Here is a 15,949-nt window from a genome sequence, read left to right as displayed (position 1 = left end):
AATAACAGTGTGTAGATCACTAGGACCAGAAATACACATTTCAGAAAGTTAAAGTAAGGGAACCAAGCAATCGTGTCCCACATCATACCTCAAGGACACTAAAAAATTATTTTGAGTAATTTTATATTATCAAAGAATGGATATCAAACAAATCACTCAAATTCTAGCAGGTTCTACCAGTTTAAAAAGTGAGAAAAAGAAATTGTCTGCAAAAAACTATTACAGCACATCTGCCTCCTTTAACCAGTGAGTTTTCCAGTCATTTCCTTAAAATCCATTGCAGTTACAAAGTCAGCAAGCTTATGAAAATGAGTTTATGGTTAGTTCATCAATTTCTTTGAAACAAGAGAGCTCACCGTTGCAGCCAGCCACATGATTTCTACATTCTTTCTCTTTTTGGCCTGGATATTTTGATGAAGACTTTCTAGCAATCCCTTTAAATCATTTTGTTCTTGAAAATGTGGTAAACCTGGGAAAAAAGGACGAAAAAAGTTGCTCATTTTGATAAGGTTGGTGATATGATTGTCCCGACTAAAGAATGCTCATGGTAAAGAACAGGTCTATTATTTACAGCCTTGTTTTGGAACACAGGATAGAAATTACCAGCTAAATATTTAAGGAATAAGCAAACCTTATGTCTTTTGAGTATTGCCTTGTCCTCCCTAAGATCTTCACGTGGAAATTTGAAGTATCTTCAACCTTTATCTTATAAATGGATGGTGAAAAACAAAACCAAATCTCTGCTGTAGTTCTGTTCATCAGCTATTACAGACATTCAAAAGAAATCAGAAAAATAAAAAAAAAACTGAGTGTATTACAACCTGCTTTGATGGGATGATTATTTTTTAAAATTAAAGTAAAAAATTAGGGTTTTGTTTTCAAATTGAAACATCTAGTTTTTGTTTTAAAATATGCCTTAGATTTTTCTATAATGTAAGATAAGGGTTAAACAGCACTTAGTATCCCCTCTAAAAAGTAACAAAGTATCTTTCTCCTGAAATTAAGTGGGGCTTTATTTTGAAGTAGAAAATAATTTCAAGTTTGCTTAAAATCCAAAAATTTACCTGCTTGTTCTGGGTATGGAATTTAAGTTGAAGTTTAATTTATCCTACATCTCCAGCAAAAATTCAAGAGTAGGCAATTTAATTTCCCCCTCTGTTTCATATGTATATAGAGGAGGGATTTTTCTAATGTTGCATTTATCCTTGCTAGTTCTGAAAATCAATAAAAACATGCAGAATCTGTTTTTTGAAATTATTTCTTCTCATGGTGGCAAAGTAAAAAGAATTTAAATCATAGTTATCACCAAATAAAGGGGCCAGAATCAAGTGGAACAAAGTGAAACTAAATTGATCAATGGATTTCTTCAAGCAGAGAAAGTAAATTATCCATCCAGTGAGGGGAAAAAACCCCACAACCCAAGCCCCAAACCCAAGCCCAAAAACTTATACTCAATTGGAAGAAAAAAAATGAGGGAAGTATTAATGAAGGTCAATATCCATTCTCCTAACGTGATCCAAGTTGGAATGATCCCTCTCATCAACAGGCTTTTACCTTTTACATCTAATAAATTCTGTAGTTTCCCTTATCCATGATTCATAGGAAGAAGTACTTTAAATCTATTCAAAAAGAACTAAGTTGCTCCAGTCATACTGTGCTGTCTAAAAAAACTCACAAACAAGAAAAAAAGAAAAAGGGAGGAAAACGTACATCCAGAATCTGTTTTGCAATAATTTTAATGTGGATTGTTTTACCTCTGTATCACAAGCTCTGATTGTACATTAGATAATGTAGAGCACATAAAACCACATCACACTCTGCTAGACTATTACACTTATGGGTGCATCTGTTTCTTTAAAACAGAGAGCACAAAATGGCAAAGATGCTTTGAGATGATGCAAATGTATCACTAAACATTCTATTGCTCCCAGTAGCTTTCCTTTGGGTCACAGCAGAAAACGTGACATCTCAGAGGGATGACTTCAGCACAGGTACAGCAAGAGTCTCCTAATTCACAGTACTGCCAAAGGGGTTGCACCTTGACTGGAAATGATCAATGGCCTAAACTCCTTGGGTCCCCCACAGTACCAAACCACCAAATCAGGCTGATAAGGGGGAGAAGCCTGGAAATACCAAACAGCCTTTTTGTTTTCAGGTACTTACGTACTACTAAACAACTATCTTACGTTTTTGGACCCTTACTGTCTTAGTATTTCTATAAAAGCAGTACCATTTTGAGCTATATTTGGTCAGCATTTTTGGTAGGAACCTTGCTGGAAACATGCTCTTATTTTCAGTTTCTGCTAAAAGAATTTAAGAAGTTAACAAATGGGTAAATGACGAAGTGTATGTTCATCCTAAAGACAGAAAGTCAGTGGATGCTTAGTTACAAGCAAGACTATTATTGCCAAGGAGAAATACAGACACAAGAGGAAAACTAACAGCGAAGGTGGCAATACCTTCCAGGGAGTGGGAAATTGAATTCTTTGAAAGGGAATATATGAATGAGGCAGCAGGCCAGGGAGGCTACCAAGGGTGGATCCAACAGCCTGGCAAATAGGGCTGCAAATGCTCAAATTCTGTTGGGCTTTTTGAGCACTGTTTGGAACTGACAGCTTTGGGAACACAGTCCTGCATTGATTTTGTAGCACAGATTTGGCATTATAGGAAATTATCTGGATAGGTGGGACAAAACCATCAAAAAGCCATCAATATTGAATGCCTCTCACGTGGCCCCAGCACCAGGGTTGCTGCCAGCCTTGTATGGAGGTTTGTCTTCCAGACGAGGGGGAACAGGAGTGGGATTAAGTCCTGCCACAAATGAACAAGTTTGAGAGCTTCCCTTTTTTCCCAGGGGGCTGGTTTAAAAGGCACATTTCTCCAAGGCAAAAGACTGACTCTGTATACTGGCAGGGAGCTACTGGGAAGGGCAGTGGAACCAAAAGATGCTTTATGTTCCACAAAAAATTGTATAAAGAAGAGACTGAGTTCTTAAAGGTAAAGAAAAAAAGCAAGAAAGTTATAATAACCAGAAAATACACGATGAACTAGACACAATTAGTTCTCAAAAGCCTTCACAGTCTGAAAGAAGTCCAGGAACTGTGTGGCTCACTAATAATCCTTCAGGAAGGCAGTACAAGTTTAAATTGTGTTAATGAAAAGTAGCCAATACTGTCTGCATGCAGTATTTTATAAAATAAAATCCATTTATGAGGTAGCAGATCTACCTTAGTCCTAACCTGCATGAGGTTAGTTTTTCGAGGATGTTTTCTTAGCAAGATTCCCCTCAATTAATCACCCAACTTATTGTATGAGTTTCTCTGTAGACATCCTGGAAATAAATACTAGGTCTGTGGGGGGATGGATGGGCATCCTGCCCATCATTTAGGAAGGGCTTTTGTTTCTGTCAAAATGATTAACAAATTAAAATCATCCTGATATAAGAGATAAACATGTATACATACGCATGTGATGTATTAAAGTTTTACATAGCATTTAAACATCAGGCAGTTAAATCTCCCACATTTGGGACTATAGTTTGGGCATTAAAACTAACAGGATTCGATTGATGCAGATGTTTTCTTCAGTCCTTGCTTCTGGCAATCAGAGTAACAGCATAGTAATGCTTATGTTTATAATACAGAAGTTCTACAGAAGTGGAATACAGGGCCTATTCCAATGAAACCTTGTCGTTCATATAATGATGATGTGGCTCATTGCTTGTATTTGATCTGCAGATTTCTCCATGGTTCACCAAACCTCAACATATTTTCAGAATAAGAACAGAGGGTATGACTGAAGCTGATGAAATTGCCCACCAAGTATTTATGTAAAAATACAGTAGGTACAGACTGTCCTCTACATGAAATATTAACAAACTTATTATTTTAATAACTTAAAATAGCTGTTCAGTTCATCATTCCTCTGTTTCATTTTCTCTGTAGTTTCTGCTGTGGCACAAGGCCTGAAATCACTCCTGAGACCAGCAGGGTCATGTACAGGTACAAAATGTTTAAATTTATGGAACAAGTTATGGGATTCTGCTAATATTACTGTCTTATAACCTTCTACCTACTCAAAGCTTTTCAAACCGATTTGGACATTGCATTATTTTGTACTCACAATCAGGAGGCATTTTTTCTGTAAATAACTTGTAATATTCTTTGAGAAGCTCTAAGTTTTCCTGGTTAATGTTTTCCTGCAAAGTGGTATCTCCAAACCTATGAAAATACACAATAAATTATGAAAAAAACCCAAAACCCACAAACAACAACAAAAGATAAATTATCCTTCATAGTTATTTCTTTGCATAAAGAAATAACTTTGGTGCTAAATGCATTAGATTTTGTCAAACATGCAGTAGTTAAGTTCTTGTATGCTTTGGAATTAATTTTTGGAAACGAGATCATCGCTGATGCATACTTCTTCCAAAAGTTTATTAACAAAGCAATCTATTTACAAACATGCAATAAGGCACTTATTCTTTTCCCCTCACAAATCGTGAATAAATGGAAAGGCACTTTGGGGGAATTCCAATTCCAAAAATTGGGTACCACAGGCAGAGAACACCAACTCTCCATCTCTTAGTGCTGCTACTGCTTAAGCATACCAATTTCTGTAAGAGCTGGATAATATGGAAGTGACACAAGATGGAAGAGAAGCTTATCTACAAAATAACTGTAGCTATAAAAACAAATATCTTTCTCTCTGAGACCAAGATTTCTACAACAGCCACATTTCACATGCCAAGAAACTAAATCTCACGGTACTACAAGAGATATGATTGTAAAGACACGAATGTCCCCATGACAATTAGGGCCAAAGTTTTGAAATTCATCTTCAGAATAGATTTGAAACGGGAATGGAGGAGTACAGGAAGAGAGGCATGGGCAGATAAGTGAGAAACTCAGAGAGAAGGGGACACAGATCAGAAGATACCAAATATGCTGCTAAATTGGGAACAAGGGAAGCAAATATTTCAACAGGCCACAGGGAGAAGATGTAACTACTTCCTTAGTAGCCATTGCTGCACTGTCACATGAGAACATTTCTTTTAAATCGGAAACATTCTCAAGTGTATTCTATCAAAAAACAAATTAAAAGATTTTTTTTCTAATACAGTAACATTTCCTAGAAATTTGCCACGAAAGTGTTTTTATATTCTCAGGTTCTTTATCCCACAAACCCCTCCATGTTTTTAGCCATAAATCGTGTGTGGTGTTTTCAGTCTCAAAAACAAATGTACAACTTTAGGAGTTAAGCAGCATTTTGAATTAAGACAAAAGCAGACTGTAACTGCATGCATTAAAGCTGCTTCTGCATTGAACTTATTTTCTTGGCAGATATTAGTACATATCCATATTTATAAATATGCAGTTATTTTGTTTTCTCCTATGGCTTTCTTTGCACACAATGTAAAATGACCACTGGGAACAACACTTCCTGCCACTTCACTTGCAAGCCAGGCATCTTTTCATACCAACTCCTCTACAAGCCCCCAGGTAATCAGGCTATTTCTAAATGTTGTCAAATTTTTCCTCAGACTATTCATAACTCAGTCCTTCCTGCCTATCTCACTCGTGTAAGCTCCCACCAGCCTGCTTCTTGCTTACCACATCATGTCTTACCTCTTATTTTTTGAGTGTCCCACTCAGAACTGTCATGACTGATTTTGTTGGTTTTGCACATTATGAGTTTGGCCACGTCACTCCTCTCAGCACTTTTCTCTTTATGTCATCAGAATAACCTATTTTCATTTTCAAGAAGTTTCCAAGTTCTCTAACCAGCTATCCAGCTCTTTCACAGTAAAATGCCAGATTTTACTGTCTTTAGATTCAGTCTATGTCTCCCATTTCAACTTTCTGCCTAAATTTTCTCACATACCACCACTCAACTTGGAGAAGTGTCCCATAAACATTCACAAAGCTACCTAATGACATTCTTTAGTAGACTTCTTTAAAAGACTGGGTTTACTTGGCTGTCTACAGTGAACAGGAGATAAAATCCTGTGGTGTTTAACTTCTTGCCTATTACCCAGGTTAAGGATTTTCACTGTATCCCTCCATTACTCCAGCTACAGCTTTGCTATAAGCTTTTGGCTTAGAGCAAATGCAACCTCAAGATAAGCATTAGGTATTTTGGACGCTCTGTTAATAAAAGCAGCTAAAAGAAAAGAAGTTTTAACAAAGTAGCTGTCTGTATTGACATCTTGACTTCTACTTTGCAGTTTTAGCCCTGCACAAATGTGGTAATTTAACATGACTGACAGATACCCTTCTCTTGGAAGAGAAAATTAATACGTTGGTGAATCCATGACTATTTTTATACTAATTAATTAGTTTCCAGCAATCTGTTGCAGAGGAGTACTAATTTCTCTAGCTTATCACTTGTTTGGTCTCTTCAAACCCATCTTCAAGATGTAAGAATTTTGAATTTTCAAACTTGTGTGAGAATTTCAGAGTACTGCATACAACCAAAATTCTGCATCTGAAATAGAAATCCATTTTGCACCTGTATCCAAGAGAAACATGGCACCAACTCTGTGAAACGGAGCCCTGCTTATGATCTTATCTTCATCTGGACTTTTTCACTGTTCTACATTGCTTCATAGCTTGTGTTTATTTCCTTTAATACCTTTGAAAATACACACTGAGTCAATGTGAGATTGTCTAAGAGCAAATAACAAAGAAGATTTGTTTCTAATCCTGAGAGATAGCCTGTACCAGCATGGAGTACTTGGACAGAAAATGCAACGTGACTTTTCCTTACCTCTCTGCCAGTGTTTGCTGCTCATTGATTCCAACATTAAAGAGCACTGGATACATGCGAAGCAGCTTTCCCTCTTTAATCTCTTGTGGCAGCAGCTGAAACATCTTTGCTGGGAGCTGGACCTCTATAATGTAATGTTCACTAGGAACAATGAAAACAAGAGTGAGGATGGGGTTCTTGAATGTCAGGAAAAGTTTCTTCAGCCAGAGAATGGTTGAGCAGGTTGAACTGGCTCCCCTGGGAAGTGTCACAGCACCAAGCCTCACAGAGTTCAAGAAGCATCTGAACTCTCAGGCACGGGGTGTGATTCTTGGGAAGCCCTGTGCAAGGCCAGGAGTTGCACTTGATGATGCATATGGGTCCCTTCTAACTCAAAATATTCTGTGATTCTGTAAAGAATGTTCCAAAAGCGCCTCTAATAAAAGAATGGCCTCTAATAAAAGCATGTGAGCTCCTGAACAGAATTTCACCTCCCCTGGGTGGCTGGTGTCTACCACCCACACCAGATGATCAGTGCACTGCTAGACAGTGCCACACACTTTGGATTGATTTGTTTGTGCACACAGAATGTCAGGTTTAAGCACTTTCCTAGAAAAAACAATTACAAGTAAATATGCTGACTCTTCAAGATAAGAATTTGTAGTTTGATTTTTCTGTCTTGCATTTCTACAGTCTTTCACTCTCATTTATTGAGCCATACCATATAACAACCAAAATAAAAATGGAGGGTTTCTAAAAAAATTATTAGAAAATAACTAGATTTTCACCTTTTCATCTTTTCTTTTTACGGTTCACTTCCAATGCTGTTTGATAGGAGCAGTCTTATCACAGCTCTAAGAGGAATGGCACTCCTCCACATAAACCTTGTAGATTTTATTTTTAAAATTTTTTTAATTTTAATTATTCCCATTGTATTGCCTATCATATTCCAGCCTTCCTGTTATTTATTCAATCCCTTCTCAGAAAGCCCATATGATGAGAGTGAATCATCCAGATTAATTAAGTAAATCAGTGGTGAAAGCCCCCTTCAGAGGAAACATATATTTTCTAAAAGTTCCTGCTTTTAGCTGAATTTAATTTACAGTCATCTTAAGAGCAATGATACTATTAAGGAAGTGATTTTTGCAAAATAAAACTATTTGGAGCTTCAGACTAGAATAATAATAAAGATGAAAAATCCATTCCAATCTTGTTAACCCTCAAATAGCCAAAATAAACGGAGTATTGCAGTATATGTCCTGACATTCAGCAGTACTCACGTGAGATTCATAAAGGATAAGTGATTTTGTGCAAGGATTTCTGAGACTGCCTATGTCCTGTGTGATTTTCAGCAGCTAAAAAAGGCTTCCATTTTTAAAAGTGACTACTAAGTTTTTAATACTAAGTGGCATCGGAGTTTTTTGGTTTCCATCTTAAAAACAATCAAGGCCTAACTCTTGGAACTGCAGTTTCATTTCTCATGCTGAAATACAAATTCAGGACATTCAAAAGCAAAGTTTCTCAGTTAGAGACCACATTTGTAAACAATGGCCTTGTCACTTGTCCAGGGTTCAGTATCCATGTGTGAATAATGCACCAGCAGCTCTGCACAACACAGACGCTGCTCAGATTAATCTGTATTAGTAACTGGAACTTCAGCTTTTTATCAGGAGAGTAACCCAGAGCCTACTGGCTTTTAGAATCCCTACTAACTCACCTTCTAAAAAGTAAAACAATGCACTTTCAATAAAACAGAACTCAGCAACAAGAAAACCATTAGACGGGTTTCATGGGCTACAGATTAAAACTGCAGCTCAGTTTCCTGGGCTCCAAGAAACAAAGTTCTTACCGCCTTCCACTTATAATAGGCAAAAAATCTTCTGACTTGGCTTCAATTACTCTAAACATTACTTTCTGCAAATCTGAAATGCCCACAGCCATGTCTTCGAGCATCCCTGCTTCTTCACCTACATGAAAAGATTAAAGAGACTATTAACAGAGTTGGCAGATCAGTCACTGTATAGGTCAGGGCAAAGCAATATATTTTCCAGTCTGTGCATCTAAAAATCACAGTTCTAAATCCACATTACAGTAACCTACATAAAACCAGACTCATTTCTTGAACTGCTGACAATTCTGTGCCCTAAATGGTAACCATGAGTATTAAGCAATTCTGAAAATCAGCCTGCTCTATATAGACATAAAATAACCTCAGAAAAGCCATTTTTGTCTATTCTGAAAGTTTTCAAAAGGCTTTCCTGCTGATGGAGGACAAAGGTTTTGAGAATAAAAACAAGCATCATGTAAAATGAAGAAGACAGCTATCTCCAAATGAGCAACTGCATAATAAAGCTGCACAAATGCTAAATTCCTCTACTTTAGTCAAAATCTCTGATTCAGGGAATGATTCCAATAGATCTAGTTCAAAGTTTGAAAGATAAGGCAATTTCTCCCTCCAAATTTCCTTTTTAATACATATCAAATAATGGCATGTGTAACAAACTATGAAACTGTTTTCAGGCTATCTTCACATTATCAGCACTGGGGATCAGGGCCGAGGCTGATAAAAGCAGTAAGTGTTTAAATCTTCCGTTTGCATTAGTTTTATAAACCTGCTATTTTGGGTCAGGTCTGCATGGAACAATAAGCAGGCCGTGTTCTCTGAGGAACTCAGAATGAAACAGATTAATAACTTTTGCTGCAGAATTAACAACACAGTGTCAATGACTTCAGCTGTGCTATTATGTGCAAGTCTACTGTCTTGTAAGGACAAGATTTGATTCAGCAAGCCAAATAAGAGGCTTGCTGAGGTTAAAATAAGAACTTCCTGGGTAACTTCTGGGCAGGGAACATAAGGAACTTTGTCCAAGAGCAATACTTACTGTATGTGCTAAGGAGTCCTTCATACTGCACCAGCAATCCAACAGTGTGAAGCTGTTGTAAAAATCCTTGATCATGTAAACCTGTGTGCAATTTGATTGCAAAACCACAGACCAATCCAGCGAGTTGTAAAGATAATTAAAACATGTGCAAGAGTGTTACAAGACAAACAGATACAAGACATTTCAACTGTTACAAGACAAACAGTTAAAATGAGGCTTGCCATCATTATACACAACAGAGGTAGCACCTACATATTTGAGAAATCAGCATAGGTATTTCTGTTTAGTGACTAAGTACATGATTTCATAATAATGTATTTTGATGGTTTTTTGGGGGTGTATAAAGTAGTGAAATATTCTGTTAAGGTATATTAGATAAGCTTAATTTGTTTTGTATCATTGTGTGTTATTTACACTGACATAAATAAGACCAGAACCTCACTTGTCAGGCTTCAAACATGCAAGACTGTGAATTAAACATGTGAATTCTGATGGATTTGAAAGTGGTTCAACATCTAATGTAACTGAATCTCCTAGGCAGCTGCCAACTTAAGAGAGAAATTAAGTGAAATGTTTAGAAAAAAATCTATCTGAAAAAAACATGATATACAGGAGAAGACATAAAGAGCTTCAGTTATTTGCCAAGAAAAGACAGTTCTAAGGAAAGACATGCTAATAGTATTTAAACACTTAAAACACTGCCACAAACTGAAAACAAATTGTCTTCTCCCTATTTCCAAGGTGACCAGGAGAAAAAAATCTCCCTGGCTTGGATGCTGCCTAGCCAGTACCATGGATTTCTACTTCCTATTTAATTTCTTACCACATTATAAATTATTTAGGTGAATATAATGGAAAATAAATGAAAAAGCTGTATCAAATTGTAAGGGAAAAAAAAAAAAACCAATGAGAAAGAAACCCACAAACACTGGCATGAAGAGTATGCTTATAATTAGAGCAAGAGAAGGAAGTGAGCGACACAAGACAACCTACTGCTTGGCTGAAGACGATGTCTCTCCTCAGGGTCAGCATCAGGCACTGGGGCAAGCCACAGGCAAGTTCCTGGAGCAGGACAAAGGCCATGGACTGCTTGGCCCTGGTCACCACCTCTGCCATGCAGTCCTTCAGCGTGACCACCAGCGGGTACAGCTGCTCGTACCAGTCACCTACAACACGACAGGTCATCTGCTCCAGACTGGAAAACTCGCAGTGAAAAACCCTTCTTCACTAGGAAGGATGGCAGGAGCAGCTGTGCACATCACCCTTCCCTTTAAAACAACCCCTGCAGCTCTCCCCAGACCACTGTGGGACCACAAATGCCACTGGAGAACATACTTATAAGCAGGATTCCATCTTACCACTGGGAATGGGGTTAAATCCCTGGCCTGAATCCAACTGCACTCTGAAACAATGGCCTTTTCCAACAGTCCCAGCATCCCTGTAAAACTGGTATTCAAGTGTCACAAACAGAGTACACAGGGAAACACATAAAACCTCATTTAGCACACAGAGATTAATACAGTGGCGATGGAGTCTCCTTTCAGGACTCAGAACTGGCTATGTAAGAAATGAAATAGCATCAAAAATGCAAAACCAAAGAGAATAACCAAATATTTAAGAAAAGGTGGGTGCTGGAGGGTAAAACACAATAACAAATAGGTATCTGGAAGGGTATCACCTACTTAATCTACAGGCTGGAAATATAAAAAGCTTCAGACCATATTCCTTTTTTTTTAGATTCTATGTTGTTCTCTTTAAACATTTAGACATTTTGAACTCATTTTAGCTATTTCTATCAGAGAGATGCAGAGTATTTTGAAACATGTTTTTCTCTATGAAAATACACGCTAGGCATATTAAAAAAAACACTCATGAAATGATTGAAAAATGTGATTCCTTAATACATTACAAATGAAACAGTGATAACTAGGAATGGAGGAGAATTGGAACACCTTACACAAACTTGCCCAATAATCCCAGCTACTCCTGAATTTTATATGATTTAATAAAATCAGACCTGCCTGGTAGTTGCATATGGCTTTGCCTACCCCTAAGTTGAGCAAATAATAAAAACAAATAAATAAATCCCCCTCCTTCAGAATCTACATCTCAGTTTGATTGTACAGTTTGAAATGAGGGAAATCAACACTCTAGAAGAATCTATATAAAAGTTGGGAATGCAACTGACAATGCAACAGTCTATAATTGGCTCATATTTTCTGTAGGTCAGTGTAATTAAGAATCAATGATAATTAAAATCTGTTGTAATTAGGTGCAAGACAGCAGCGTGTTGTTTCAGGTAACATTCTGAGTCAGGCCAGTAAAACCTCATTAGAACTGAGGAAGTTCTTGAGGCAGAAGACAGCTGCCTGTTGCCAGTCAATTTGGCTGAGCTCCAGAAAAACACACAAATTAATAAAACTGCAGCCAAGAAGACTGCAGAGAGCTTTGAAAGCTGGGAGAAATTAGAGAAAGCAAGGAGCAGGAAAGGGGAACAAGGACAGAGCATGCACAGAGAATCGGATGAGCTCTTTGTTAACTTTGTGGTCAGACAACATGAGTTTTACCACAGTCATACATATTTAACCATGAGTAACACAGACTGAGGAAGCATTCCCTGGAAAAAAGCAGTTCTGAAGCGAGTGTCATCCTGACAAAACAGACCATGAGCCACCCCCAGGCACAAGCTCCAGGTGATTTTATACATGTCATTGGCTAACAGAGTGATGACACGCTGTGTGCCAAACGCTGGTGTACACGTTTTAGAGAGGCTGCTGGAAAAATGGAGAGCTTGCAGCGCAGAGCTACCAAGATTTAATCTCCTTAAGCTGATGAAAAAGACTGAGCAGCAACTTGATTTCCCCTCTTCCTGAGGAGAAAATAACAAGAACTAACTGTGGTGTTTATTCCAGGGAATAAAAGCAAAAGAACAACCAGAGGCTGCTGCAAAACACAGACGAGTTTAGAAATAAGGTAGACAAAAAAGTGTAATGTACTGGAAGCCAGTGTAGACAGATCAGGCAATCTAAAGTCTCAGTCAAATTACAATCCTTTATTAATTTAAGCAATATACATATGCCAATAAAAGCATCAGCAGCAAAGTAAGCTCAAAGTCTAAAGTCTAAGAGTTCTCTTAGAGTGACTCAGTAAATCATATTGTATACATTTTAGAATAAGATATTTTTCAGAATACCTTTGTAGAATCACTTCAGGAAAGGAATAATACAAATTATTGCTTTTAACACATTCATGGACTCACACACATTGAGCCTTCGGATCTCAACTTTCTTTTAAATTAAAATCACAGCGGAAAATTGTTTGAAGAAGGGGTGAAGAATTAACTGAATGAGTGACCATCTAAAAAAAGGAGATTAGAAGCAAGAACAGAAGCGACAAGGAGACTCCGGGATGACTGTCAGGTTGCTAAAATGACATGGGCAGCCTGTCAGTTTGGAACACTTAGCATCCAGAAGAACTGTCAGAGTCTCCGGATAAAGCAAAGAAACTCAGCACAAAAATAGAGCTAGTCAGCCACGGGAAACTAAAACAAGGCATGAAAACCAAACATATTAAATTAAAAAATTAAAGGATGAAACTAAAAGGACAGTACCACCGCTATGCAGTTAGAATGAGATTAAAACAAAAGTGCATGTTCCACAAAGCACTGAGTAAATATTCCATGTTCATTGCCAAGAGAGTGATGGCAGCTCAGTCTGTGACAGGATTTGCCCTTTGGTTACTGGAAAACGCCCTTCAGCCCCATGTTCCTGTAATCAACAGGCTGTGCAGGCAAATGACCTGCTTAGCACCCAGCTAGTCAGTTCTGCGTGCTCATATCCAAGTTGCAATATGTCAAACCACATGTTAAATTTTATAAACTTTGGCAGAAAAGCAAGCTTCTGGTCTTTTCAAAGTCAGGCCCACTGAAATGCTCATTAAAATATGCTGGTAACCAAAAAGGATGCTTCAGCATAGTACTCCTATCTCCTTTAGCCCTAGCAACAGATTAAAAAAGCCAATTTTGTCACTGCTATTTGTGCCACCTAAAATCCATAAATTGCTTTAAGTCACTTCAAAACTTGAATGGTATGAAGTTAAAAAACCAAACCTTAAAGAAAAAGCAGAAGAATGCATAATGTTGTGCCCTTAAAGCAAAGGGGGGCACTACAGCCACACAAATGTAAGAAACACAAATATAAATGTGACGTATAAATGTAACAGCAGATACCCACGAGGTAACGTTTCACTTAAATTAATCACTCGCTACCTGATCATAAAAATATTCCATGACAGAATTGAAATAATTAGAGGTAAAAAAACATAAATGAGTTGTCTTTATATCACAAAGTGATCATTAGACAAACTCTGTTTTAATGAAAAAGGCAGGCAAATCAAACCAACCAACCAACACAGCAGCAGTAAATCCCTAAAATCAGCATGAAATAATTAACCCAGAATTTGATTTTACTGACTTAGGAAAGGAACAGTCTTTGAATTAATGTTTTTTTTTTTTTTAAAGGGAGGTTTAAAAAGACAGAAGATTGCACATATTCAACTTTGCACCATAAAAAGGTCAGTGCCTTATTTCTTTATTTTGCCACGCAGCTCTTGGAGCTCAGCTGAACTGCAGCTGAGGGCTAAGCTCTTTGAAAAAGGAGGAGGCTTTGTACTCATAATGCTGCAGCAGTTCTTGCAGGAACAATAAAAACCTGAATAAGATTTCCTGGTGTTCCTGCACTTGAAGGTAGCAGTTTGCTTTGCACAGTTTGGGTGTCCAGAAATTTGGAATTCTTGGGATTTATTATTCCACTGCAACCATCCAAGATTTTCTCCACTGTCACATGGATTAATAGCTAAACCCAAAACCATCCAATAATACCTACATGAGCATCTCAGCATGCTTAGTCAGAGTGAAAACAGAAAGAGAGGACAAAGGTAATAAAAGACAAAGCTAAGAAAATCTAATACACTTTAAGCATAGGAAGGTTCTGTGAATGCTGTGCAACTAAATATTCTTATATCTTGTTTTAGTTTGTTGATTCAGTTAAACAGTCTTTCCCTTACATATTTTTCAGCTTCTGTTTTTAGCCAAAGTACTTAGAGAAAGTACTGCTGAAGGGGATTGTCTTGTATTCCTGGGCTACATTCAGCCCAGATAAGGATCCTATCAAAAAGAAAAGGATGACACAGAAGAGAGGGGAAAAGGGGAAAAAAAAGCATAAGTAAAACTTTTGTAAATACAAGCTTCAAAGAAAAGGAAGGAAAAATGTGAGGAAGAGGAAGGAAAGAGAAAGCTTTTCACATGTGACTGCTCTAAATAAATTATGTCTGCTGCTCAAGGACACAGACCACAGAAAAATTTTTCATCTTCATGACTAAACAATATTTTATAATAAAAGCTTTTCTGAAGATTCCAATAAAACTAGAGCACGGCTTTATTTCCCACAGAACATAGCTTTATTTCCCACTTCTACCAGCCTGCATTGGAAGGGATGCAACGAAAGATGTAGTCCCCATCCCCAGGGCAATGAAAGTCCGAAATTTTGAATCTAAACTTATATAGTCCCCAACAGGTATGAGATAATACAAGAAAAATAAACCCACATGTGTCTGTAGCAATGTGAGTATGAACAGAGGTCTCCTGTAATTCCAGCTAGGAAATGTGGCAATGTTCCCCAGGTGCTCTTTGCAAACCTATGCTGAAGGTTATCAAGGGCCAGTTCACGGAGCTCATGATTCCATAATTCACTTAAAGGCAAAATCCAGGTGCAATCACACTGGCAACTCAAATTGTTTGTGATGCTAGGTGGATCCTGTGTGTATCAAATGGGGGAGTCCTCACGCAGAGGCAGCGAGGGAACGGCTGGGTGGGAGCTCTGACAGGAGGCACGAGCAGCAGACAGAAACAGCAGCCACATGCAGCAGCCAAGCACAGACATCTGTCGGGGCTGTGCCAGCACCAGAGCCAACGCTGTGTTCCACTGGCACCTCTAATGCTGCAGGACAGGCTTTCACATCACAACTCTCACGGAAAACGAAAAGGCAAAAGTGAAAAGAATTTAATGTTGTCACATATTTCTCCAAGGCAAACCAGACTAGAGTCAGAAGAACAACAAAAAAGCCCTCTCCTTAAAAATCCTTCTACTCTTCCTGATTTATCCTGCAGAGGATTCATAATCCTGCGACTGATGAAACCATAGCATGTTACCTTGGTAACTGTAACTCAAATTCAGTCTTTAGAATACACTCAAAGGTCAGACTGCATGAAAAGTTAAGGCTAAGGAAGGTATAATTCACATTGAAAGGCAGAGTACAGCAAA

General features: G+C 37.8%; 1 protein-coding gene across 1 annotated transcript in view; it reads right to left on the bottom strand.

Moving 5' to 3' along the window:
• Positions 1-15,949, bottom strand: part of LOC128949960 (inositol polyphosphate 4-phosphatase type II-like) — a gene marked incomplete at its 5' end in the record, with an annotated part of 107,856 nt that overhangs the window by 26,029 nt on the left and 65,878 nt on the right. The window contains 6 exons of the mRNA XM_054294853.1: positions 357-469; positions 4,123-4,220; positions 6,769-6,909; positions 8,597-8,714; positions 9,630-9,754; positions 10,624-10,795. Coding sequence (XP_054150828.1) covers positions 357-469; positions 4,123-4,220; positions 6,769-6,909; positions 8,597-8,714; positions 9,630-9,754; positions 10,624-10,795 — 767 coding nt within the window. The remainder of the gene's footprint in view (positions 1-356; positions 470-4,122; positions 4,221-6,768; positions 6,910-8,596; positions 8,715-9,629; positions 9,755-10,623; positions 10,796-15,949) is intronic.

The sequence above is a fragment of the Melozone crissalis genome, unplaced genomic scaffold (genome assembly GCF_028551555.1).
Source record: "Melozone crissalis strain CALT ecotype California unplaced genomic scaffold, PUWL_Pcris_2 ptg000347l_1, whole genome shotgun sequence".
In the NCBI taxonomy this organism is placed as follows: domain Eukaryota; kingdom Metazoa; phylum Chordata; class Aves; order Passeriformes; family Passerellidae; genus Melozone; species Melozone crissalis.
This window is presented reverse-complemented; position numbering and strand designations above follow the sequence as displayed.